Below are 27,315 nucleotides of genomic sequence, written 5' to 3' on the forward strand. Positions count from 1 at the left end.
ATCATTAGGACAAATATGGCCAAATATAAAGTACATAAAATTCTTCGGCTCTAGTACATGCAAATACCATTCAAAATTAAAACTTACAGCATCTAGTACCGATGGATGCGACAGGCTGCTATGACAACAAGTGCATTACAATGACGATAGCTCGTAAGCCAATGGCCGTTCTCACGTTTTCGTTGACCAATGAAATTTTGAATCTCTTTCTACGGTTGTCCGCCATTTTAGGTTGAAAGAGTGACAGATGGGCACAGCGAGGGGAAGAAGTTCATCTTTCTCAAGATTTAATTAATTTACCAGGAGACTCACCGCCAAAAGGTAGTCTGTTTTAGCCGTTTTAAATAATAAATTCCATCGTATGGTTACTTCAGAGGTGAATTATACCATTGCGGTCTTTCCAGTCATCGTTCCTCCAGTTAACTCACTAATTGTATTGGTGTTATTGGTTTTATTGTGTGAATATGCGATGGGTAAGTACATGGGGTAGACAGATGTGTCTGTCAGGTGAATGTGCCCTGACAGCGCATCGCTGTAACGCGTAGTTACTTCCGAGCGTTTGTGTTGTACAAACGGATGCTCAAACGCCATTTAGGTTTAATAAACGTTATTTACATTTAACATTAGTTAGTCGTTCACCTGTCCGCCTGTCAATAGCAGAAATTCGTCTTCTTAGAAATATATCAAATGAGTTTTCAAGCTCGTCGGCTATATTTTGGATTTCTCACCTTGCTTGCTACCTAGGTATATAGATATATTCTCCGTTTTATATATAATGCACTTCATTTTTCATACTAGCAGCTATAGCGAATTTGTAGGCGAGACCACTAATGTACGATTAGAGCCTATTATCGCAGTAGTATTTAAGACGTGCAGTCCAACATATGACTTGAATATTACTTTATTTCATAATAAGGATTGCAGAGGTTAGGCTCAGGCGGATAACCATCTGCCTTTGTGTGGTGCTGGGTAGGCCCTGTTCGGATGGGCATGCTCCCTTTCGAACCGACCTGCTGTACTGGGCATTTGTGAGTTTAGCATAAACTGGGTCATCTCTGTGAGTATATCATAAACTGTGACATTATTCACAGCTGGTCAGATTCCCGCCTGTCTGATGCATGTAGTTCCCTAAATGCAGAAAGGACAAGAGCACCTTGTCATAGGTTTTTATTAATATTCTGGTTGTCCTACTGCTGGCCTTGAGCTGAAATTACTGTACATGTATTGGGGGTGGGTGACTCTTTGGTGCACTCAGGCAGGGGTACAGTAGTGGCACTGGTACCCTGGCAGATTCTGAGGGCTCAGTAGTAGGATGGGCAGATTCAGGGGCCCTTGAGCATGTAAAATTGCATTATTGGGAGCCCAAGGTGGCATTTTGCTTTTTTAAATTGTTTTGTATAAATAATGCAGGAATGTATCACAACACACGTATGTAACGCACCTTGGGGCAACACAGCTGTGAAAGGTGATATACAATGCTCAGCATAAATGAGTACACCCCCCAACAGATTTGTCAGAAATCCTTTATTTTCCTTTCAGAATCAACATTTTCTATGGATACTACACTATAAAATACTCCCACGAATGTGGGACATTGATTGCAAACAAGATTTGTTCATTTGCTCACACAAAAATGTAAATGTCCTAACAAATTAATTCAAGACCATGTTGCAAAAATGACTACACCCCGTTAAAGGTCTTAGGATCAAAGCTACATTTTAGACTACAAAATTCTAATTAACAAGAAATCAACCACAGGCGAGTCAAATTATTAATTAGATAAGGCATTTTGACTATAAAGCGAATTACTTAAAGAAACCCCTTCCCATTCCATGCTGTCAGCGATGGCACCACATGGAAGAGAAAGGCAACAAGGTCTGAGAAAGGAAATACATTTTTTACACAAGCAAGGTGAAGTCTACAAGAAGATCAGCAAAGCTGTACTTAGTCAAAATTCTGTAGCAAAGTGAGTCAAAAATTTAAGAAAGATGGAACTGTAGCCATCTCACAGAGATGTCCAGGCCGTCCAAGTTAACACCTCGACAGGAGCGTCTTCTGATGAGGAGGGTTGAAGAAAATCGCCAAGCAAGTTCTCTGCAGTGAGCTAAAGAAGGTGAAAGCCAAACAGGGGTGACTGTTTCCCATGACACAATATGATGTACACTACGGAAGGATGACATGCACGGCTGTCGTCTACGTGGGAAGCCTGTCCTAAAGCCTATGCACAAAGAGCTGGTGTATAATTTGCCTGGGCCTATGCTGAAAAAGATAGAGTACTGGGACTCTATACTCTGGAGTGATGAGACCAGGATTAATGTTTTTGGAACTGATGGCTTCAAAACTGTATGGCGTCGCAAAGGTGAGGAATACAAGGAATATGCATGGTGCCTACAGTGAGACATGGTGGCGGCAGGGTCCTTATGCGGGGCTGCATGAGCAGGGCTGCTGTCAGGGAGCTGCATTTCATTGATGGTATCATGAATTCACAGAGGTACTGCTCTTTATTGAAAGAGAAGATGCTACCATCACTCCATGTCCTTGGTCATCGTGCACTTTTCAAACATGACAATGATCCAAAACATGCATTTAAGGCCAACATTGCATTTCTGAAGAAGAACAGGGTGAAAGTGATTCAGTGGCCAAGCATGTTTCCTGATCTGAACCCAACTGGACGTCTATGGAAAATTCTGAAGAGACAAGTTGAGCATCACTCTCCATCCAGCATCCAGGCTCTAAGAGGTCATTCTTGAAGAATGGAAAAAGACAGATGTTGCAATATGTCGCCAACTTGTTCATTCCATGCATAGAAGACTTGGTGTTGTCCTTAAATCATGGAGGTCATACTAAATACTGGATGTAGTAGTTTTTGTTGGGGGGTGTATTCATTTTTGCATCACCTTATTTGAAGATTTTATAATCTGTTATATTATTAACCTTACTTTCATGTTCATGAGTTAAGCAAATGTTCTATAAAACTTGAAATTGTTTTTGTGTTTATTGAGATATTGATCTTACTTTTCAAAGGGGGTGTACTCATTTATGGCAAGCTCTGTATAAAATTGAATTGAATTGAATTTTGTGGGGGGCCCATGATTTTTAGCTCTGCCCCTGCTCTCAGATACGAAGTATATGCCCAGTCAGTTTCTTTGTCTTGCGAGTTATTTTAGGGAGTTACTCTAGGCGAGTGGTGCTCAACCTTCTGTGCACCACAACCCAATTTTTACCATGTCAACTCTGTTGCGACCCTGTCCCAAGTATAGGTTTAAATTAACGCTACGATCAAGCATGCAGTGCACTCTGCAGTTTACGACAATCAATGCCTATCGCACAAATCTGATTGGATGTGCCAGTTAATTTTAAATTAAGCATCTGTGGTTTGGCTTCTTAGATTGGTTGAACGTTCACTAGTTTTGCGCTAAACAGTTGCAGACCGAAGACCCGTTTATATAGGTTAGTTCTAGGATTGGAGCTGGGAAATCTGACCGTGGATCAGCATAGGAGCTTGCTAGTTTTAAACTGCTTACATTTCCAGCTCTGCCTCGCAACCCTTTCAGAAATTACCACGACTCAAATTTAGGTCACAACCCATGGGTTGAGAGCTGTTCTAGGCAGAGCTCTTCTGTGATCAGTAATGGTGAAGTGTTCTCAAAGCTTTAAATGAATTAAGTGATGTTTTTTTATTTTTGTTGTGTGAAATATATATTTCACTTGAGTTCTGTGTAAAAGACTCAAGGCTTTGCCGCCCCCACTGGTACTGTAGGGAAGGGTAGTGAGTTAAAAATGTTTCACTACACCAGCAACCATCTTATTCACCATTTGCGCATTTTTGCTGTTGTGTGTGAAATGCCAGTTTAGCGTTCTGTAATGTTCTCTCACCCTGTGCTTGGACCACGCGGTGACAGCGTTCTGTAAATATTGTCGGACCGTGTTCAGGCAGCACGTTTACACCTCAGCTGACCGTTTAAGGCGACTTTTCACAAGACCAAATGTGTTAGGACACTGAAACACAAACAGTGCAGTGTCCTACGTCTTCTCAGATGTGGTAAGACAGTGGTCAGGATTTGGTGAGGGCATTTTAACATTTTTCCGGTAGGGTGATCACGAGCTTTGACTGCAACTGAGGCTGATGTGCAAAAGCAGCAGTAGTAAACTTTAGACTAGTTTTTTTTAACCTAAACTAGATAATGTTGAAAAGGAACCATCATTACAATTCCAAAGCTTGCTGAAGTTTTCTTCCTCTGGTGGAGTAAAAATGGTTTGAACCCAACAGACTATTGCGATGTGACTATTGCATGTGCATGTCAGCAGTCTGGACTACCGCCATTGGGCAAGCCTGGTTGAGGGCAGCACATTGGCACAATGGATCGTGCTGTCACTGACCATACATCACTACTTTTTCTGTGTGGAGTTTGCAGTTTCTTTCCACTGTCCAAAAACAGGCAACTTAAGTGAATTGGAGTGCCTAAATTGACCGCACATGTGACTGGGTGTGCACCCTGCAATGGTTGGTTGGTTTCTGCCTCGAGCCTATTGCAATGTACATTATATTATATTATATTATTATAATCTTTTAAATGATTAAAAGACTATTGGTACTGTGGACATCAGCAGAGCTCAGGGGTCGTTTCAGTGCACCGTGGTGGGGTCTTTTGAAGGTATTGGGGAGCGAGATGGTGGAAACAAAGGCATTGAAACTTGTATACCTGTAATTAAGTTACATAACCAGGCCAGTCGTGCATTTTATGACGTTCCCTATCATTTTGCTTCCCATTTCGGTCATGATGCCAGTCATGGTGCAGTTTGATGGCGTTTTCAAAAGAAATGCAGAAACTCAATGGTACAAGCTGTGTAGGAATAGTAAGTGCTTTAAGCTTCACGGATGTATTATCAAACTGTCAGTTCACAATGTACAGAAGGACGTGCATAATGACTAAAACAAGGAATCTGCTTGTCCTGAGCGGGTGTTTGGTGTGCATTGCGTCAGGAGGCGATGAGGTGTCTCTGTTTGTTCTTCTGCACACGTTTGCCCTGCAGGATAAGTGGGCGCTGAAATGTCAGAGTCTTGTTTTTATTGGTGCTGGGTTTCTGTAACCGAGACGACACCTGACCCACTGTTTATTGGTAGGACCCAGACCAGAGCTGTGTGGTGAGAGCGGCCGTGCTTTGAGGCAGTGCCAGTTACTTGATCTGCAGTGCATCATGATAAGAGAGTGAAGGATGAAGGTATTGGTTGTACCTTGTCTCTCATGATCAAAGTTTTCAAAAGGTAATATGAAGATCGATAATACAATTGACCATACAACGCCTGCTCTGATAAATACCCAGAAATAGAAGTTATGTTAGGAGGTTTTATTGAAAGTGGCACAGGTTGATTGAAAGTCTAGTTTGAGGGAAAGAAGCTTGTGAACATCAGAAAAGTGTAAGGTGAATTCCTGTGGCAATCTGTATAATTGATCACCTGTTTTTTCGTAATATACATTCAGGGCTTCTTGTTAGCTCTGTCTTTCTGAGCTGTCCATGGTGCCTGTTTTGGCCTGCAGAGGAGAGGCATTTTTGGTCTTGTGTACAGTCTGTTTGTCTGCCACCCATTAATAAGCTCGTAATGCGTGATGACAAACACAAGTCTTGTTTTTCATATGGGCAGAGGGCATGGTGAAAGGTCCAGTGTGCATTTCCACTAAGTCAAGTGAGGCACGATATAGAGGACATAGCAGAGACTCCTGCTGGATGCCAGTAAAATGGCTGTGTGCTCCAGAGCCTGACAGAAGATGAATTTCTGCTGTTATGTAAGCGCCAAGGTTTTTGCAGAGCCACCAAATCCCCAATGGCACCGTCCCCTTCATCCTGAAAGGCAGCGGTGCTGCTGGCATGTGCCCCCGCTCGCTCACCGCGGAATGCGATTCAACTGCCATGTGTCCTCAGGAGCCTCGATTCAAACTGGGAGGCGTCCCTCTTCAATCCATCTTTCCTTGTGTCAAAGTCTTTAGTTTCATTAATATTAGCTTTTAGTTTCTGTTTATTCTGTATGCATGTTTGTGTGTTTGTTCACTTAATCAGTTGTGTGCACACATTTGGTGTTCTGTTTGCCCTTAAACATCAACACTGTTGAGACTCCTTATATCAGCAGTACTGACCCTACGAATCTGCTCAGATCAGCTGTCTCCCTCTTGCATGTTTTTCCCTAAGTGATTCAGCAGCTTCTGCGGGTCAGTCATCTCTTATTAATCTAAGGTTGTGCTCCTGTAATGGAGTCCACGAGGCAGGCCAAGGAGTTCAAGAAGGCCGGAAGTTCGGAGAGCAGATGCAGGCTAGAGTGTCAGCTTCTGAGACCACAGAAACAGATCGGGAAGTAGCAGCTGGATCTGTGTGCAGGGTGGAGACCATTGGTCTGTCTCTTCCTCTGATGAGGCTTTGGGTTTGTGGCAGTATCACAACATGTCCGGTAGGAGCGATGGTGTGTGTGAAGCCATTGAGGAGTGTGCGGACAGCGCGAATCTGCATGAATTACGACTCACACGGTGGAGCACACAGTGTTCAGTGTGCTCCACAAATACTTTTTGCAAGCCTTGCCAGTGGGTCATGAGCTGGGGCCAACCCCCCCCCACCCACCCACTAACCCACCCCAGCTGAAGCACACAGACAATACCCACTATACCTGCTTTGGAGAGAAAGAAAGGCAAATAGCAGCATGTGGACATCTCTCTGGACATGTAAAGGGGTGAGGGGTCTGGGGGGTGCTCCAGCAGGGTGCTGCCCCATGCGACTGCCTGTGCCAAATGGCCTTTGTTGAGTAAGCACCATGTTCATATTTAAACTTTGATCACACACTGGGCCCAGTCTTTTTTTTCACTAAGTCTGTGTCTTCCTCTCTAGCTTTTTTTTTTTCCCAGTTACCCCTCTTTTGACTTTTCTGTGTAAAGTTATACTAAGCAGAAGCAGCAGCCAGAGTATAGGCTTTAATAAATGGATGCAGAGTCCTAAGATATTGCTTAATTTATTTCTGTTTAATGACGTGTTACAGTGACTCTGCTCCACTCTCCCTCCCCCATGTCTGGCCTATAATACGCTGTTAGAGAGTCACGGCCATTTCCTTCATTTTGAAACAAAATGGCCACTCAGAAGAAAAAAATCAGCATCCCGTACCTTAGGTGATTTATGCAGTGGAACAACGTTCCCTGCTTCCTCTTTAGGGTCACAGCCGGTGTGTCCGTATCTGGGGGGGGGGGGAGCTGGGGGCGGTGGGCTTTGTGATCTAGCTGTTGAAGGCAGGGAACCAGGACTGGGGCAACACACGGAATGACATGAGGATAATGAACCGTGGTGTCATGTGGGACTTCCTGTTGGATGGTCGTCTGAATCCAGTCGATGGTCCGTAGCTCGGATGGTACTTTGGCCCCAAGCCATGTAAGAAAAAAGGAGCGCAAAATGTTGCTTAGATTAATAGTTATACAGGAGTGCTTTTCACAAGGTGCAGTATGGAAACTCTCCAGTGAACTTAACATAGGGGAAATGAAGAACACGGCCTAGAACAACTAATGTCTGCTAGCATTAGGGTAACATTAATCACTCATATCATTGACCGCTCTGTAGCTCTCTGGCCTGGATCCATAATCCAATCACCTCTAACTATAGGAGGGATGAAAGCAGTAGGTTTTTAACTCTGGGCTTATGTACAGAGTGTATTTGAAGCCAGCACATGAGAAGGTGGATTATGGAAGGCTTCAGTGCCTTTTTGTGGACACCTACAGCCATCCGTGGCTTCAGGCTTTTCAGGCTTCTGCCCTTTGTCCTTTGATCATTTGAGGCATTATACAGAAAGAACAATCCTTTGCTGGGTACAACACTCTAAAATCCCATTTGTAGCCTTGTACGGATTGGTAGCCTTGTTTTAGATGGTACTGAGGAGACTGCATTGTCTCCATGGTTACCATTTTTGGGGCATTTTTTTGACAAAGCGTGGTGTCATTAAAAGCAAACTGGAGAGCTCACACTTCTGTCAGGCTGCCATTGGTGCTCCTGCACGGGGCGATGGGGGGGCTCGTCACATGGTTTTCCCTGGTGTGGTGATGCGGCTTGTCAGGCTGGTCTGGATACCGATAATGGTGCTGCGTGGCATCCGAGTCACGTGTGCGCGTGTGTGTACGCACACCATAGAGAAACGTGCCTGGTGTGTGCCACTTTTCAGAAAACTGCTCCGGCCCCCACCATCTCTGTCTACAGCAGCAGCTGGCAGGTCTGTACCTGTGGAGGAACGATTTCTGCTCCTTGGCTATATCTGTTGGCTTTGTTGCTCTGATTTTATGATTTTTTTTTTTAACCATTTTCCCCAAATAGGTAGCCAAAAATTTCATTACCATAAGTGTTTTAGGATCAAATAAAACAAGATAAAATGTTTTTGAATCCATGAACTTGATTGCGTGTAACCCATAATCTATTTGTATATTTTTGTCATTTTAGTTTTGTCACTTTTCTTCTCATCTTCGTAATTCTTGGATTTGAAATGCATTTATTTATTACAAAAATAAATGGCAGTATAATAAAACCAGTTTAACTACCTTAGAGGCAATACCAACAGTGCATAATCTTCTAACTAATTTAAAATATTAGAGAAGATTGTAATGTTACGGTAATGAGTTTTTGAGAATGACCCAGATATCTGTGTCTGTGTCTCTCAGTCCTTTCACCTAGATCTGTGTTTTGCTGTTTCATGCTAGATAGACAATATTATGATATGTGGCAATAAATGCATTGGAAGGACCTAGAATCCTACACTGTAGCTTAGGGTGCAGCAATCAATAGTAAATAGGCTGTACTTTTTTTTTAATAGATTGAGAAATGGTGCTTGTTTAGTTACCTCAGTATCAAGTCTGATTTCAAAAAGAATTTTATGGCAAAAAGTCTAAATGTATAAAGGATATATCCACGCGTTTAGAGATGTGCTTTTAATCCAATGTCTGTTGGCTTTGCTCCTTGCCTCTTTAGTTACCATCTTGGCTTCTTGTTTTTATGAGACAGGCAGCTTGTATAAGTCCAGGAGGGAGACAGCCATACAGATAACTATAAGGATATGTTTCACTGGACCCATGTTCAGAAGCGCTCATCTGCTGTATTCATGTGGGTGTGACATAACATTCAGAGCTCTTCCTGGGGGGTTACACATGTTTTGCTGTTAGTGGCCCTGGGGGGGATTGGATTATGCATCCTCACATGTCGAGCACCTGTTTCCCCCCTCAGAAGGCTTTGTGAAATAGGTCAGATGAATTCCCAGGTGGGGAACACGCATGCCCAAATCCCATGGCATGCAGCCTGCTTGCACGCACACGTTCTCATACAGCTGCTCCTCCATGCAGGTACCTGTCAGGTGTAGACTCATTTCACGGCGCTCCATTCTGCCTCATCGGGATTAACTGTCGTGCAGCCAGCTGGAAATTTCCACCCTCTGCACCAGCGAAAGTGAAAGAAAGAGAGTGAGAGAATGAGAGAGAGGGAGGCAGGGGGCGGATGGAGAAAGTGACTGTGAAGAGGAAGGTGGCAGATGTTGAGAGAGAAAATGTGAGAGTAGAATCAAGCGGCGATACGTCATCAGTTACTAATCTAACGGACCTGACTAGAGACCTGTCTGCCGTGTCATGTTTTTCTTCACTGTTCTAAAGGTGACCTTAGGGATTTCACCCTTGGCTTTGCATGTCCATGAAGATGAAAGCAGATGAGAGTATGTCTGTTGAGATTTTTTTGTTCTGAAGGGAAGTGGACGGTTTCCCCTATAGATCTATTTGTGTCTGCAGTGGGCACAGCAGTGACACACACACACACACCACACTCACATAGAGGCCCACACTTTGATATGGATACTAGAGTATCAGACTTCTAAAAAAATCTTAGATTCCATTTCTTGGTTGTGAATTCTGCAGCCTGTTCTGTGGCACCCTCTTCTCCCATCTTCTGTCTCTGTCATTCTCCATTTTCTAATCTCTATGCTCATAAAGCTGATATATCCAAAGAGCTGAAAAGTGGCAGTTCTCTAAAATACGGACCAGTGGTTTGTCTGTTCTGCTTACTGATAAATGGACCTTTTAGCTAAATATTTCTTCCTGCAAGTTGCTCTCAGCACTTCATTTTCCTTTTGGTGAGCTTCTCTATGCCCTCAGTTCTCTGTGCTGAAGTGATGGTTGCATGGCTTCTGCGGTGTGGTGGAAATTAGGGCCTAATCCTGTGGAAAGTGTAGACACTGAGCTGTAAATATCGTTGTGTTTTTAAAGTGCAGACTGATGATAGTGATTTGGGCACCGCTGATGGTTCAGGCAGCTCCGAGGCTGTGAGATATAAGGAATATGAATATGTCTTTGTGAGACAGGTGCAGTTACATTTCCCCTCATCCTTTCTTTACCCAAAGAATGAAACTCTACATGGTGATATGCACGTCTGGCTTTGTTTTGGTCTGAGGTGCTGTCAGAGTTTGTCAGCATGCATCTGCCAGCTTTTTTATTGACCCCCCACATCTAAAAGAAAGCCTATCTGTTGCTTACCTGTCATGCCATCACTCTGGATTGTTGGTGATGGGAAGGTCCTGAACTGGCTATGCTGTTGGGGTGCCGTAAGTTTGATTGAGCAAGGTGGTGCATCAACAGACTCTAGCAAGGGGGTGTGGCTGATATGCCAGACCTCCTTCCACATGCCAGACCTCCATCCACCTGCCAGTGCACGTCGGTCACCACGCACTGCCCAAACTGGACGCTTGGGTTTCATAGACACATCTTCTAACAGCTGTTCTGATTGGCTGAGAAAGTACACGACCATTAAGTCAAGACTCAGTCTGACAGGGAAGGCGTGAGAAACAGGAGATGGCCGCAGGACTGTGGGGATCCCTCCGTCTACTATGTCAGGGCAACGTCTCTGATGGCCTGACCAGGGATATGAATTACGTGGCGAGGACTTAGTCATGATAAGGGAATAGAATCTCACTTTAAGGTCTGCCAGGGCCAACATGATTGTCATCGATGGCGTTTTACGTTTTGCAAACCTTAGGAAGCCACATTACCATCACAGAGACCAACAGTTAACAGCAAAGAGACTGTGAGAGCAGTGGACCCAATGAGTTTGTCCAGGGAAATGTACAAAATCCCGATGAATAATTTGAGCTGTTATCATGGTTTGCTATAAGATTAGTATTTCCTCTGAAAAATTATACGCAAAGTCCTGACCACACTAGTTACCAGACACACTAGTGCTTTATGAGTGTAATGAAAAGAACATTTGACAGCAGGGGTCTCAGACCCCTGGTTCTTTGTTTTTTATTGTATACTGAATGAGGCGTGCAAAGTCCTCATGTCTGCCTAAGAACATGCCCTTCAAGACATCGTAAAAATCTGCTTCCTTTTCTGGCTTAGCTCTACCCTTGGCACTGGCTCTGTGTGCTTTTTTGTCTGCAAGAGCTTCTCTTTGACATAGAGATGGTGTTTATTTCTTTCCCAGAAACTGAAGAACAGGTCGTCATGCCAATAACCTTTGCCCTTTGGGCAAGCCCTCCCTGGCTGTGCTGAATATCAACAGCAGGGGAATCCTGTCCAACTCCTGTTTTACAAAACCTCTAGGTGGAGGGAGCGGAACCGCTTGGCTTTCGGTTTGAAGTCTAGTGGGGAAAATTCTTTACGGGAACATTTATTGTGTTTTGAGGTTTTCTGTGAGTAATTGCTGGTCTGGATTTTGTCCATAGACTCAAATGCTCTGGATGTGTTTTTCGAGGGATCGGAGATAGAATCAGTGGAAAGTTTGTCCCTCTGTGAGGAACTGTTTATGCACACCTCTGCTGTGAATCTTTATGTAGCTGCTCCGGGTGAATGTTTTGTGGTGATTTATTAGAGATTGTCACCTCAGCCAAGATGTCCTGTGGCTGTGTTTAGGGTGATTGTTAGAACAAGTGTAGCAGGACGTGTAGTAATTATGACATGGCCCGAATAACAGCAGTAGTCATTCCTTTGAGGCTAACTTAGCTTTGTGGTGGAGCTGGATCTGTAGGGTATTGTACGTAGTTCTGGCGATGATCGACATTTGGTACAGCTTATATGCTTCGGATGGAATGTGTTTGCTATTATACATCATGCCAAAGTTTGTGGTGCAATTAATTACAAGTGTTTTTAGAACAAAAGGTGGTGAAATAATATACATGTGTTGTTCAGTACCTTGCTAGTCTGTGAAATAATGTCTGGCAGGACAGGTGGACAAAGCGTGGTCATCCTCTGTGTGTGGTGCTGTGTAGTACTGGGTGTTTGTAACATCTTTTATGTCCCAAAGACTCCCCAGAAAAAGCTTTAAATTAGAGAGTTTAATTCTGTACACATTAAATCACTTAGCAGTTTGCGGTGTCCGTTTTCATTTTGGGATGGGACGGGACAGGCTACTGAATTGCCCTAAATAAATTAAGACGGTCCAAAAATATCCCTGAATACAGGAGCGTTAAGTTACCAGTTTGCTGGTTTCGATGTCCATTCGCACCATGCAGGTGGGCCATAACACGTTATGTTGACCTGTCCAACAAAAGAGGCTGCGCTTGCTGTTTTTCCCAGTGACCGGCTGTTCAGTCTACAGCCCTGTGTTGGCTGTAACTCTTCCCCATCTTACTCCACCACAGTGAAACTGCATTGCATATGGTTCTGTTTCCTGGGTTCCACTGAGGTGCCCTTCTGCATTGGCCCCAGCTTCCAACTGCAGTGAGATGCAGAACATTACAAAAGAAGATGCGGATATCGCCAGAATGGACAACAGACCATAACAATTATACAAACCTGTCCCTGATGCAGGTGTGTTTGCACATTCCCTCCCCCCACCCAAACCCAAGGCAAACACATACACAAGCACATTTTGCAGTGCAGTCCAGAGCACTGTTTATTATTTGGTTACACTCCCCAACCCTTCATCCCCAGTTGACCTGCCTCTTGTCTGCGCATTACAGATGTTGCAGTAGAGCTCATTTGAAGAGCAGGGCACGTGTGACTTAGGAAGATCTGTACAAAAGGTTCACCATGTTCCTGGTCACCGCTCCAGGGCAAAGCCGATATCCCACCATCTGAGTCGTGCGTAAAGGAGCAGATGATCTCGTTAATGGCTGAAGTAGAATTCCTCACTTGCGACTGCCCGCCCGTGTGCCAGCGGACTCAGCGGGGAGCTGTGACCCAGGGTTCTGCATACGCGTACATCGGGGTGGGAGCGTGTCTGAGTGCATGCCTGTGTGTTCCTGAGTGACGTGTGAGCCTGAGAGCCTGGCTGCCTCTTTGGCGGTGTCAGTGGAGGCGGCCTGTGCGTTAAATGCGTCCCCACTTTGCCGCAGCACGATGACGATGCTCCATATTTTTAACATGTTCATAATCGGTAAACAATGAGGATTAATCTGAGCTTCTGGTTTGCCTGGTAAACAGCCTAGTTATTGCTTGACTGTACCATTGGTATGTCTGTGTGTATGTGTGTGTTTGAATGTGTGGTCCAGGTATACATTTTGGATAAATTTTGACGTTTTGGGGAAATTCAATTTTGTAAAAATCTGTGACTGCAGTCAAAAAACGAAAAATGCCAAAAGATTTTGTTTGGTTACTTATGGTTAAGTTTAGGGCTCGGTAGGGGTTAAGGTTGTCATTGTTGGGATTAGGATTATGCCCATAGAAATGAATCAGTGGTCCCCACAAAGATATGAGTACAGGTGTGTGTGTGTGTGTGTGTGTGTGTGTGTGTGTGTGTGTGTGTGTGTGTGTGTGTGTATGTCATAAGCACATGTTGTCTGACCCACATTCTCTTCCATGTTTTGTTGAGGTTTTAAGCCACTGACCCTTGTCACCGTTCTTGACGTACAGCAGCTCACTGACACCGTCTCTCCTCATGTGCCTTGCAGCGGCTGTCGTCATCCCTGTCCCTCACTGGGACAGTTTGGTAGCTTCCATTGTGCCAGCACTCATGTTCCTTTAGTGACCTCATTGTTGTTTTTTTCTCCCTTGTGAGCGAGTGACGCTTCGCCTGGCAATATGAGGAGGCTGCTACGAATGCGATGATAGCATAAGATTTTAAATTCTGCCAGCAACACGTCACAGATTTTTCGATCATTGACTGCGATCACCAAGATGGTGATGTGTGCACACTCAGGAAAGGCCTGGGGCAGTGCCACTGGAATCGTCAGCCTTGTCTGATCTGAGTCTATTGAGGTGCATTTTAGAGCTGTTTCGATTTGAGGTTTAATTTGTTTGTGTAGTGGCTGGTGTCATTCTTGCCTGAAAATCAGATTTACACACGTTATTTATAACTAAATGGCTTTGCCTGCAATGAGTATAGCCCATGCACAGCCCCGGTTCACTGCTCCAAAAGGTCTAAAATTCAGTGCACCATGCATTCCTCCTCACACTGGAACCTCTTCCTGCTCTAGCTGAGTTAATGTCTGGTTTAGCATGCAGCTCTGTCATCGAATTACAGTGCTCAGGGCTGTTAGGGTGAATTAGCGTGGGAGCAAACTGCCTCCACCAACCTGTGTGTTTCTCTTTGTGCTGCACTGGGAAGCTGTGGCTGTGGCTCATACAGCTAGGAGCATTTTCAAAAGGCACCTGTGCTTAGCCTTTTGTTGCCGGGTTCAGCATCGCAGTCCCAATGGCAGCGGCCATTTTGATGGTGAGTTTGGATCTTCAGTCTACCTCCCTCCATTTCCTCTTGTGCTGCTGGGTAATCCTTTCCAGGAATATCTCACCCCACCCCCCAATGTGCCTATTGCCCTGCCAGTGCCCTCACTACCCCCTTCCTGTGGGTGACTGGCACATCTAAAGCCATAACAACACAGGCTTTGTCCTGCTAGGGAGTTCCAGTCCATAGACGCCTAAAAGGTGTACTGATAGCTCGGTAAATCAGAGCTCTGTGCATCCCTGCTAATTTGCCCTAATACAATTAAACAGTTCAGCATAGGACTGCTTAGGCTTTGAAGAACAGGTTGCCATGTGGAGAAGCAGTTGTCATAGCCCCTGAGTTGCAGCTCAATAGGAACAGAGTAGACCAGGGGTGCTTAACCTTTCTCACTTTAATAGTTCTCTCTTTTGGTTGGGCAGGGTCTGTTCTGCTCTGCGGACCCCAGGTTGAAAACCCCAAGTGCAGACCTTGCAATGGGGGTGAATAAGCTTTTCAGCAGTAGCATGGAGACTGCCAATTAGGGTCAGCACAAGCCTGCGTTACACAACAGCAGTATTTGTGTATAGAATCCGGTTGTGTTCATGCTTTCTTATGCTCCATATCATTTTCATTAATGGTTTTTAAAAGGCCTGTATTTAAAGCTTTCATTAAACAGGTTTGTTTTTGTGTAACCAGCCTTTTAATGTCCTCCATGGCTGTACTGAGAGATCATGGTGGCTTTTATCAGTCCCAGCCATGTCAGGAAGCCATTCCTTTTCTTTCCACTGTTTGGCACAAGGTTTTTATCTTTTGGGGTCTTTGAGGCGTCCAGGTGCCGTGTGACATTATATTAAAGCCCGGATAGTTTTTCAGTGGTGAGCTTGTCTGCTTTTTACACGTTTAGGAAACCTCCATACACTTATATTTTAACAGGTGCGCTGGAGTAAATGACCTTTATAATCTTTGTGCAAACATGGGTAAAGTTTGCTATGGACAGCAGATCACCATTAAAGTCCTTTCCATTAGGTTGTTGCCTAACATGAGCTTTGTGGAGCTTCTTTAACCCTCGCCAGCATAATGTAATGGCTTTATAGCATTTCTTTGAAAACTCAGGTGGACGATCATGATGTTTCCATTCTGTCCTTCGAGACAGACTAATCGGAGGAATTAGAGCAGCAGGAACAGGTCAGCTGAGGGAATCCTTGAATTCACATGTTATGAAGGCACATGGTTAGCAGGGTTAGCAGGGCTACATCCGGTCTTTTCTATTCTGACTTTTCTCTCTGATGATTGCTGATCTTCCAGCAGCTGCTGGATGGGGTGAAGCTCACAACTCTGCCAAAATGAGCGATTTATGCTCCTTTCTGCTGATTTATTACCATTTTACTTTTGGCTACCAGCTCTCGGAACTGCTTGCTGGAGAGTTAGCCAGCCCACTGGTCATGCATTTGTATCTGCTTAGCTCTCATTGGAGGGACATGACGCTGACTCTTAATTCAAAGCTATATATGAATTCTAACTCCATTCCAGCAAATAATTCAGGCACATTTTAATTTAACAAAAAGAGTGACCTAAGTTAACATTTTAGCCAAAATGTCCCTATGAGGTTAGCAAAAACACAAAGCCTATCTGACAGTGATCCTCTTTCAGACTGATGTGGTTCTATGCGGTTAGTCTTACGAAGGGGAACATGAAGGGTCCGAGTACTCCTTTTGTTGGTTATGGTCCCTGGGGGCTCCAGGAAGTGAGTGCCACCCCCACCCCCTCCGGCACACAGCTTCCTGCTTCTCTGTTTATCTTCATGTGACACTTGCAATGATTAACCCTTTAAATCTGCCCCATAATCCAAAAACGGAGTGCGATGATGATTATGCATGTGATGCACCTAGAGCTTGCTAGAATTGGTTTCCTTAAAAACAATTATCCTTTTCTTTTCATAAGACTGCCAGGAAATTTATGTTGAGCTGGGAGAATTCTGTTTTTTTCTTGCTTTCATTTTGTTGAATCATTATTAAATTTAAAGGAGAATTCTGCCTGTAATTGGTAATTTGTGAATTATGTGCAGGGCCAAACAATGTTCTATGGGTCAGGGGAAATCATCTGATAGGAACCTGGAACAGAGCACGATGAAGCATTCCAGCATGGAGGCGTTTCTGCTTTAGCTCCTGTAAGGCTCCTCAGTCAGGAGCCGTAAATTTTTGTGCTGTGAGAATCACCTGCTTCATTATTTGTGTTCCCAACTTGCTGTCTGGCGTCGGCTATCCAATGTACTCAGCAACTGCAAACATTTACGGTCTCTAAGCTTTGGTCTGGCATTTCCCGGAATTCCCCACGTCATAACAATACTGAATGTTCGGTTAGTGTGGAACTGCTGATAGCGACCAGAGCCTCTCGCGTGGGAGGACGGAAGGTGGAATAATTGCATGTCGGTGGAATGGCATGGTTACCTGGAGAACCTGTTATTCAGTGTTGTCTGAGAGAAAAGGTACACATGGCCCGTCAGGAGATAATATAACGTGTTTAGAAAAGCAACATCATATTCAGATCTTGACAGTTGTCCTTTTCAGTGCCTGTTACTGGTGTTATTGCTTTTGGTCTTCAAGGGGCGTAGTGTCTTTGAGGTATGGGTCACAAGTTAGGACCCTCTCATCTGTCCTGGTTCTGGCTCCCTTTTTCTACATGCACAACATTTCCCTGCGATAAAAGAAAGAAAGCTTCTCTCTCTCGGTTTATATTCCACCCCCCTCCCAACCTCCTCTCTCACCCTCTTTGTTTGCCTGCTTCATTTTCTCAGTCGGTTACCACCCAACAACAGCTGCCTCGCCACCATTGGCTGGAGAGGGGGCAGTGGGAGGAGCTGTCTGACTTGTTGTGATATTTCCTTGGTCCGGCTCTCAGTGCCGAATCAGTTTCGTAGAGGAAAGCAAGCGCGAAGCACTGCTTCTCCCTCCAGTCCTTTATAGCCACAGTAGCAGTGTGATTTTTTAAATGTATTTTTTACCTTTTAAAGAATATATATAGAAGGGCCTTAAGCTGCCTGCCAGGCGGCTGCTATATCAGGGAAGCACTGACAGGGGAAACACTTCTCGCTGTCCCCAGTGTGCTGCTGCTGCGACAGGGTCTCCCACGGAAGCATCGGTGAACGAGGAAGCGGACATCGTCCTCCCCCAAGGAGGCCCACCTCGAGGAGCCCAGCCACGGCACCACGGTCCCCCGGCCAGGAGTCTAATGCTGGTGGAGGATGAGTCCCGCGATCGAGGGCATGCAGGCAGAGGAGCAGCACTATTCCAGCAAGGGGGTCCTGCTTGAGCCCTTTGTGCACCAGGTGGGGGGCCACTCGTGCGTGCTGCGCTTTGGGGAGCGCACCATCTGCAAGCCCCTCATCCCCCGCGAGCACCAGTTCTACAAGAGCCTTCCGGCTGAGATGAGGAAGTTCACACCGCAATACAGAGGTGAGATCCATCACCGGCCGCCTTGCACCCCTCCGCCCCCCCCCCACTCCGGGTCTCGCACAGCTTTTTGGGTTCATCGGTCAGGTAGCAGGCGCACCATGAGCAGCCGCGGGGTCAGGTGCGGGTTTGGGGTGGGGGGGATTAACCGAACGTCATGTGACAAAAGCAGGCATCCCGTATTGGCTGGAGAGGGGCAGCCAGGGCTATCGCGCTAGGGCATATGCTCCGTCCCCACAGGAGGGCGCTGTAGGAATGAAGCCCCCGTCCCAGCCTGTGTGTAAGATGACAGGTAAGTCCAATTTTTATGTGGAGGGGTGTTCTTTGGTTTTTCTCATTTTTGGAATGTCACTAAAGGGGGCGATTGAGTGTTCAGCACCCGGCGGACACCCCTTCTCCTGTCTCGGGACATGAGCCGGCCCCTGCTCCCACGATAAAAAGCTCAAGGGGTGACGGACGAACCTCCAGCGGCGGGGGGGGGGGGTGCAGGAGTGAAAATGACCCTCCGGCTGTCCGGCTGTCCGGCTGGTGGTGGGGCAGGGGATGCGGCTCAGCCCCAGGGCAGTGTCTGCCGATTCGGAGGAGCGGCGGGGAGGGGGGTCAGGGAGGTGGATGACACAGAAACACAGGCCAGGTCAGCTGGTCACAGGAGGGTAACATTACAAAGCGGTGACATCACCATTATAATGATCTCACAATGGTAAGAGATTTTTTAATCCTTCACATTGACGCAGTGCAGATAAACTTTGTTTTGATGACTTGCCGTACCCCGCTCGAGACGCCCTGAGCGTTGCAGGAGATGGGCCTATTTCCTTCCTCATCTGTTGAAAGAAAGCTTCTGTTTTTCTCTTTCGTCAGTTTCAGGTGCTTGGGCCATTTTCCCTCCCCCACAGACTGGGGGCTTGTTTTTTTTTTTTTTTTTTTTTAGAATGAAACAGGATGTGATGTGGCCATTCTCTTTCATATTCGCTCACTGTCGTTGTCTTGCTGCTCTTTCACCTGTATCTCCTCCTTCTCACATCCCCCCGCCCTGTTCCTTCTGAAGTGTAACCCTTGCTTACCTTTGTATATGTGTGTAGACAACCTTTGCCCCTCCCAGCCCCCACCACTGACACACCTTGAGCAGCACCTTGGCACGGCCGGTGTGAATGGGGTGAGATGGAATGCGATAGGTGGGGGTGGAGTCAGGAGGGTGGGGTAGCAGGCGTTTTCTGCATCGTCGTGAATTCCTGAAATGGGCAACAGGACATTACAGAGACTTTGAGTTGCACTCAGATCCTCTGAGTCATCCTCTCCATTTGGATCGTAGAATTCCTGCTTTACTATGCGCTGCAAAGCAGAGACCAAGAGGACTTGTGGACTAATCATAAATTTTAAATGGCTTTATTTTTATTTTTCTTGTCTTCCCATCTGAGGAACCTCGTTTTGAGTCTCTTGTCGCAGGTGTCGTTAACCCCTGTTAACGGGCTATGCTGTAACCATATGCCTGAGCATTTAGTGTGATGTGATGAACCAGGTGTTCATTGCAAATAAAGAATCTCTTTTGAATTTCATCCATTTCAGCCTCCTGTGGTTCTTCGTGTTTTTTTTATTTGTTTTCCTTTTGCTTGCTGCGTATTGGCTAATGGCTGCGTGTTCCAAACAAGATCACAGCACACACGCACCATATGAACATGAAGTGTGTCCTTGGCCCTGTTCTCTCCACCCATCAACCCAGACCTCAGTAGCACCACTGTCTGTCTGTCTGTCTGTGTGTTTGCCCAGGTCTTTTGATCTCTGTCAGCTTAGGAGAAGCCCTGGCTCTGAGTTCTCTAGCTATAAAAGTCCGGAGAAGTCTGTCCCTTTTTGAAGGAACAGACGGGGTAAGAGCAAAGACTTCCAGCCTGTTCTTTTGGCTGGGGGGCCTGAGTCTTGTGCCGATTTGCCATTTTAAGTGAAATGTGTCTGATCTGCACCCTGATGCTGATGTTTCATTTGGCTGTTTGTCCACCCCTTCCTCTCCACCCTCTTGTTCCGTCTCTGGTGCCGCAGGCGTGGTGTCCGTGAGCTTCGAAGAGGACGAAGAGGGCAACCTGTGCCTCATCGCCTACCCGCTGCACAGTGAGCAGGCCGACCTGGAGAACGTGGACCCCACGGCCGACTGCGAGCCCAAGCAGAAGCTGCTGAAGTGGAGCAACAAGAAGCCGCCCACCATGGTGCTGGACAACGACAACTACGGCAAGGAAAGGGCCAGGCACGGGCGCAAGGAGGACAAGATGAAGAGGTAAGGCTCCGGGACGTAGTGCTGATGCACATTGGCCCAGAGGGGGAAGGGAATTAGGGGACAGAAAGGTCAGGAGAGGCACGGCCATTCCACAGCTGGTGGATCTCTCAGTCCCTTAGGAACGCCAGCGGGATATGTGACATTTCTGGAATGACATGCAGTGACGGCTGCTGGGGGGGGTGCATAGCTGTCAAGTCTCCCGTTTTGGCTGGGAAACTACCGTATTTTACCCCTCTTTCCCGCCGTCCTCCCGTATTAGTATTTTCCCGTAAATCTCCCGTATTATAATATCATTTAAAAAAAAAAACATTCCTCTGCCTCTCCAAACTGAACTGTCAGTAGCCTCGCGAGAACTGCCACCTGCAGTAGTCTGCAGGTCATTTACAACATTAGCCAGGTCATAAATGCAGAGGTTAAAATGGCAATGCTGTGTGCCAAAAACAACGTCACTTTCACCTTCTGTGACGACTTCAACAAGGATACAAAGTCTGCAACAAATCTGTATAATAAGTCATTAGTGAATGCCAGAGAGCCAGATGAGTGAACATGAGAAATTAAAAGAAAATGTGTAATGAAAATAAAATGTAAATAACAAGTGGTTATTTTAGATTTCTTGTACACCTGTCGTAAAATGTAAGGGATACTGGAGCTTGGTTGGGGTGGTGGGGTGGCTCGCGGTGGGTGCCGGAAAATTTTCCTTATTTTCAAATCCAAAACTTGACAGCTATGGGGGGGTGTCACTGGATTGGTTATCACCACCTTCAGCCATGTGCTATCGCCCCCCCCAGAGATGGAGTGGGTATCACCTGTAATGGCACATAGCTTGGTTAAACATATTAAATACGGTTTATTCATGATGTTTACACCCTATAGCTGTGTTATTTTCCCCCACACATATTCAGCCTGACTGTAGCTCTGCTCTTCTGACCTCTCTGCTCCATCCCCCTCGGCAGCCACAACCGTGAGGAGGACCTGGATTGGCTACAGCAGCCTGACGTGCTGTACTACAGCCTGGAGAAGCGCAACGCCGTGCCGCAGGTCAAGCACAACCCCTGGAGCCTCAAGTGCCACCAGCAGCACCTGCAGAGGATGAAGGAAAACGCGAAGCACCGAAACCAGTACAGTATCCTTTCAGTCGTGCCATTTGGCCTACGCCATTGCCCTGTAGCCAAAGGAGCAGGAAGACATGTCTGTCTGCGCAGCCTTCACAGGGGCTTGGCTCTGTTTTTATTGGTTCTTTTGTTGTGTATGCCTTCATAACAACCAAACTTCCTTCAAGAAAACAAGTTAGATAACTGGTAGTGTGGTACTGTAGGTATGAACTTGGAGGTTTAAGCCACAATGGGGCCCTGCAGGAGTAGCCTTAAACACAGCATTTCTTTTAGTCCCATAAAATGTTCAGCTATATAAATGAGTCAGAGATGAAGTAGTTTTTCATATAGAGTTCAGTAAACAGCCCCTGTACAGAATCATGGCTAATCAGCCTTCAGAGAGGCACCTGTGAGCCAATGAGAGAGCATTTCTGTAGCTCTTGCTCCTTGACTCATGACCCTTCCCAGAATTCATTCTGCTGGAGAACCTCACGTGGCGGCATACAGTTCCGTGCGTGCTTGACCTGAAGATGGGCACGCGACAGCATGGCGACGACGCCTCCGAGGAGAAGAAGGCCACCCAGATCCGCAAGTGCCAACAGAGCACATCGGCCAGCATCGGCGTGAGGCTATGCGGCATGCAGGTAGGTGACGTGGGACCAACTGCAAGGAGGGACGGAGCATAGGGATTGAGGTTGAGGAAGCGGTCGGAGATGGATCGGGTCAGGAGAGAAAGAGAGATCAGTAGGGTTATGCAGGAAGGTATTGAAGGATAGAGTGATGGGTAGGATTGTGTTGAATGATGGAGAGTGATGGGTGAAGGGGTATAGACAGATGGGTAGGCACATGGCAGAGGGTACTGAAGTGTGTTGAATTGGGTAGGTTCATACTGGAGGGTGTTAAACGATGGCGAGTTGGGTAGGGTTGTCGTGGAAGGTGGAGAGCCAGGTAAAGGAGTTTTGAAGGGTGCGAATATGGGTTTTACTGGTTTTGTGATGACTTTATGATGAGAAGAACTGACCCTTGATCTCTGATGCCTCCTCAGGTGTACCAGTCGGACTCAGGGCAGCTCATGTTCATGAATAAGTACCATGGACGCAAGCTGACGCTGCCGGGCTTCAAGGAGGCGCTCTTCCAGTTCTTCCACGACGGGCGGCGCCTGCGGCGGGAGCTGCTGTCCCCCGTGCTGCGGCGCCTGCGGGAGATGCAGGCAGCGCTGGAGGCCTGCGAGTCGTACCGCTTCTACTCCAGCTCGCTGCTCATCATCTACGACGGCGAGCGGCCCCGAGCCCGCCACCGGCACCGACACCGTGGGGGTGAGGAGGGGGAGGAGGACGAAGACGACGAGGAAGAGGAGGAGGAGGAAGGCGGAGCCTTCGGATATCCCCGCAGCGGAGGCGCCGAGGAAGGCCCCATGGTGGACGTGCGCATGATCGACTTTGCTCACACTACCTGTCGGCACTACGGGGAGGACAGCGTGGTGCACGAGGGCCAGGACAGCGGCTACATCTTTGGCCTGCAGAACCTCATTACCATCATCTCCCAGCTGGAGGAGCACAGTGCCGATTAGCCTGGTGATAGCCTCACCCACCACTAAAGCCATGCCTCCACCTGGGCGAGAAGGAGGGAGCCACCAGCCGACCAAAAGGGACAGCACTGCGCCGCTCCGCTAGCTGTCCGTTTCCATGTTGGTGTCATCACTGTTGTCTTTATTTTGGGTCGGCGGACAGTAACTGTTCTGTGGTTTGTGACATCTAGAGTTCTCCTTATGCTGTTTTTCTCCTTCCCTTCTTTTTATTCTAATAAAAGAAGATGATTAACAAGCAAGATATGGGGGGGGAGGGAAGCTGTTTTGGTGTCTTCATCACTGCAGATCCCCTTTCATGCTGTTGCCAAGCAGTTCTGTCTGCTTCTGTCACGTGTCTCACCCATTTGCACACCGTACCCACGCGCACGCACTCACCCCCCACCCAGGAAATACCACGGTCCCTGAAACTGACCTGAGTGTGTGGGAAATGGGGAGAGAAAGGAGAGACCACTTGGCTTATAGGGGAAGAAAAGTCCCCTTTCCTCCACTTCCTGGACCTGCCTGTGCCCATTTTCCTCTCCCCACATTTTTCTGGACACCAATCAAATGACGGAGAAAACGGGGAGGAAAGAATAGAGAAGGGCGTGTTCATCGTGTTCGTATTTCTTTTTGTTCCGACCCCTGAAATAGTCACAAAGGAGGAGAATATATTCCAGCCATAGAAAAGTAGAGGTTGTATAGATCTATTTATTTGAAATATTTTGTACATAATTTAAAGAAAAAAAAAAACTGAAAATGGACATACAGAGACTACATTCCACATTATTAATGTTATATTAATATTATTAATGAATATTGTTGTTTGACAGGTTCACATAGCTCTTATACCTGAGTGCATACAGTATTGGAGGATGAATAAAGACACATTTTGTTTGTGGTAAATGTTTGTCTGGGGTTTTTTCTGGCATCCAAGTTTGTCATATGCTGCTTGATTTTGTATAGTTAATTGAAAAGTATTTATAATGTCAAATGGGGTATACTGTAGAAACTAATGTGTATCTTAGTTGATTAGCATAGAGTGCTGGGGATTTAGCCCATTGGAAGCAATATGTCTTTGATTAAGCCATTGATAGACATGTCAGGTACCCAAGTCACCTTTGATTAGTAATACAGCGTGTCGTGAAATTACCCCCCATGATTACCATTTTGTTTGTAAAGAGGTCCTTAGGACACCCTACATGACAGAAGTAAAGGCGATGGGTCATCTGGATGCAGGTTTTGGAGCCTCTCTCCTGACAAGCTCTGACATTGCATTCCTGTACTTCCTGTGGAAATCCTCTGTCTGGATTGGATTCAGCCTAAGAGCGGAAACACTGCCTTCAGCTCCATGCCAGTGGGTCGGTCACCCTGCAGCTAAGGTGATTGTTCTGAAATCCTCTTTAGTGGTTTCCATGGACGGATGGCCTCCTTCGCCCATGCTCCAGCAGGATTGGCGAGGCAGACTTAGCACAGGTCTAACTGCGTGGAGAAGATTAGGCCCCACGTTCCTGGCTCCTGCGTGATCCCCTGTCACCCCATCAACCTACTAACTCATCCCAGATGAGTCGCAGTTTTCCTGTCAGGCTGAGGCCCAAGTTTCTGGGGTGTTAATGGAAGTTATTAATTCCATGAAGATTATCGAGGGAAAAATTCAAGGAATGTAGCCTCATTATACAAAGTATGGTCTCTGTGGTCTCTGCTGCCTAACAGGTGAGGGACAAAGCATCTGGGGTCCCTATCAGGAGGGGTCGTGCTTGACGAAGGAAGTCGCAGGTGGGCGGTCTGACCTCCAGGAGGCGCCAGAATCTGAGCCGTGTGGCAGCAGACTGGGCGGAGTTAGTCCTTGCGGGCCACCTGAGTCACTATAGGCCGTGCATGTAGTTCTCTTAACTGGGTCTGTACAATCTGTTTCCTTCATAACTGGGTTGGAGCTCTCGTTTATGTATGGCTGAGTTTGTAGCCCAGTATTGGTACCATAGCAGTTCAGGTATGGACTACAGTAAAGCAAACATCAAATAAAAAAATTAAACATTGCCACTTTGTCAGGGAGTGACATGGAACAGTGTTTAATATATCCAAATACTTCTATAACTGCATGCTAAAACAAATCAGTCGGAGAGAAGGCTTTTAAATATTCATAATGATAATGGAAATGTTTATTTTGTGGTGATGATGTATAGTTTGTGTAGGCGGTCTTTGGCTATGGGGGTTTCGGGCTCCATGTCTATGATCTGAAGGTTGCTGGTTCAAATCCCAGGGCTGGCTGACTGATGCTGCCGTTGGCCCCTAACCCCAGTTGCTCCCAATGTGCTGGATACATGCAGACCCTGTGCTGTGACCCCCCCAGGTTTTCTCTTAGCGATGTGTGTCTCATGAAAAGCAAGATGGGATATTTCAAAAGCCTTTTTCCCTATAGGGATGACTGAAGTATCTCTATTCTGTTATCTCAAGGGTGAGTCTAGCCTGCTAACCCGTTTTCTAACTTAACTCCCAAGTATGTGCTACAAACCTTAAAAATGTCAAACTCGCTCTATTACTATTCATACTGCCTGGCAAAATTTGAAAACCTAAGATGTAAATTAACCCAGGAGCCCCTATGGTTACAGTACATTGTGATTGTGTTGTTGGCCGGACGAGGCCGTAAAATCTGTTATGTAATTATTATTTTTTTATGTCCTTCTTCCAGCCTTTTCTGAAGTGATTCATCCAGGTCTCTGCATAGATGGGTCACCCTTCGTTAGTATTCAGCGGCGCTGACAGAGCTGTGGTCGCAGAGTGGACAGACGGACTGCCAGCATGGTTCACTGCTTCCTCACCTTCATCGGCTGTCCTGCTTTTCCTCGACCATGCATCTGTTTGGGCGCTGTGCCTCTCTGCAGGCGTGTGAATGTCACATGTGCACAACCATGCCGTTTGTGCATCATACTGTATGTTTGTGTGAATACGTGTGTGTTTCTGTGCAATGACACATGTGTGCGTGTTGATGTAACCATACGACACCCGCCGCACCATCTCATCGTTCTTGTTCTCCTCTGGATCTCTCAGGTTGCCATGGCAAATAGACCAATTCCGTAACAGTAAGAAGTCTCCATGGCAACAATGCCTGTATTTTTAGTCCCCTTCCCTATTGCTCAGACACCCCAAAGCACCCAGATTTACTTCTAGACATGCTTTTGCTCACTTCTGGTGACCAAAGTCAGGGTTACGTACAAGTCAGCAGAAACACACCTGTACCGGGTGTTCATTGCTCTGTATACCTTAACTTTATATTTTACCTTGGATAAGCACTTTCCTCAAGGGAAGAACAGAATCATCCCTCATGGGATCTGAACCTGCAGGGCCAGTCCTTCAAGATCCCAGATTTAGACCACCTCAGCTTTTACTGTTGTGTCCCTAATGTCCAAGATGCATTGTCATTGGCGACCCAGATTCCGTGGGTCATGTGCGCTATCACCACCCTCGCAGACCTCCAGGGGGTCTGTCCTGGTGCCAGCAAGGTGGTTTCAGGGATGTTCGCTTTGTCATGGTACAACCACACAGCTTGGCACAGCTGGTCCCATTCTGTCTGTACTGGAGCATGTAGTCTGGGCACTGTACTGTAATGACAATATAAAATCTTTTTAAGAATGGTTTTACATAGTGTTACTGATGACTAGTTCAGTTCAGTTTGCGCATTTTCACATTACATTGTCTCAAAGCACTTTACAGCATCCCTGTCCAGTGCCTCCAGTGAGGAAGCCAGAAGCAACAGTGGCAATGAAAAACTCTCTAGTAGGAAGAAACCTTGGGAGTAACCAGACTGAAAGGGGGAGCCCATCCTCCAGTAGGCAGAGGAAGTCCAAAATAACAAAGTCCTGATTTTATAAAGTAGAATTGTGTGTAGGTGTAAATGCAGAAGGTCCAGTGGAGTTATGGAAGCTGATGTCTGGGGGGGGGCAGATGATGTTGCTGCTTCCGACGGCAGGATGAATGGTGGTACAGCAGCAGGGCATGCAGGAGATACGTCACAGGGACAAGGGCGGGCAGGCCGGAAGGAGTCATAGGGACAAGGACGGGCAGGCTGGAAGGACGTCACAGGGACAAGGGCGGGCAGGTCGGAAGGACGTCACAGGGACAGGGGCGGGCAGGCCGGAAGGAGTCATAGGGACAAGGACGGGCAGGCTGGAAGGACGTCACAGGGACAAGGATGGGAAGGCTGGAAGGACGTCACAGGGACAAGGGCGGGCAGGTCGGATGGACGTCACAGGGACAAGGGCGGGAAGGCCGGAAGGACGTCACAGGGACAAGGGCGGGAATGCCGGAAGGACGTCACAG

General features: G+C 46.6%; 1 protein-coding gene and 1 long non-coding RNA gene across 3 annotated transcripts; one reads left to right on the forward strand and one right to left on the reverse strand.

Moving 5' to 3' along the window:
* Positions 1–231: 231 nt before the first annotated feature.
* LOC111837550 (inositol hexakisphosphate kinase 2) lies at positions 232–23,904 on the forward strand. 2 transcript variants are annotated; one of them, XM_023799735.2, is made up of 6 exons: positions 232–321; positions 17,731–18,083; positions 20,112–20,343; positions 21,297–21,466; positions 21,903–22,078; positions 22,480–23,904. In XM_023799735.2, the coding sequence occupies exons 2-6, from the start codon at positions 17,873–17,875 to the stop codon at positions 23,002–23,004; spliced, it is 1,314 nt and encodes a 437-aa protein (XP_023655503.1). In that variant the 5' UTR covers positions 232–321; positions 17,731–17,872; the 3' UTR covers positions 23,005–23,904. The 2 variants fall into 2 exon arrangements, with proteins under 2 accessions (XP_023655503.1, XP_023655502.1); XM_023799734.2 differs by lacking the exon at positions 232–321 and having other exon boundaries at positions 17,517–18,083.
* LOC111837551 (uncharacterized) lies at positions 6,984–10,645 on the reverse strand. Its single transcript, XR_002836672.2, has 3 exons — positions 10,527–10,645; positions 9,355–9,439; positions 6,984–7,387 (listed from the first exon to the last, which is right to left on the reverse strand). It is a non-coding gene; the product is annotated as an uncharacterized lncRNA (long non-coding RNA).
* Positions 23,905–27,315: the final 3,411 nt, after the last annotated feature.

The sequence above is a fragment of the Paramormyrops kingsleyae genome, chromosome 8, assembly GCF_048594095.1.
Source record: "Paramormyrops kingsleyae isolate MSU_618 chromosome 8, PKINGS_0.4, whole genome shotgun sequence".
NCBI classification, from domain to species: Eukaryota; Metazoa; Chordata; class Actinopteri; order Osteoglossiformes; family Mormyridae; genus Paramormyrops; species Paramormyrops kingsleyae.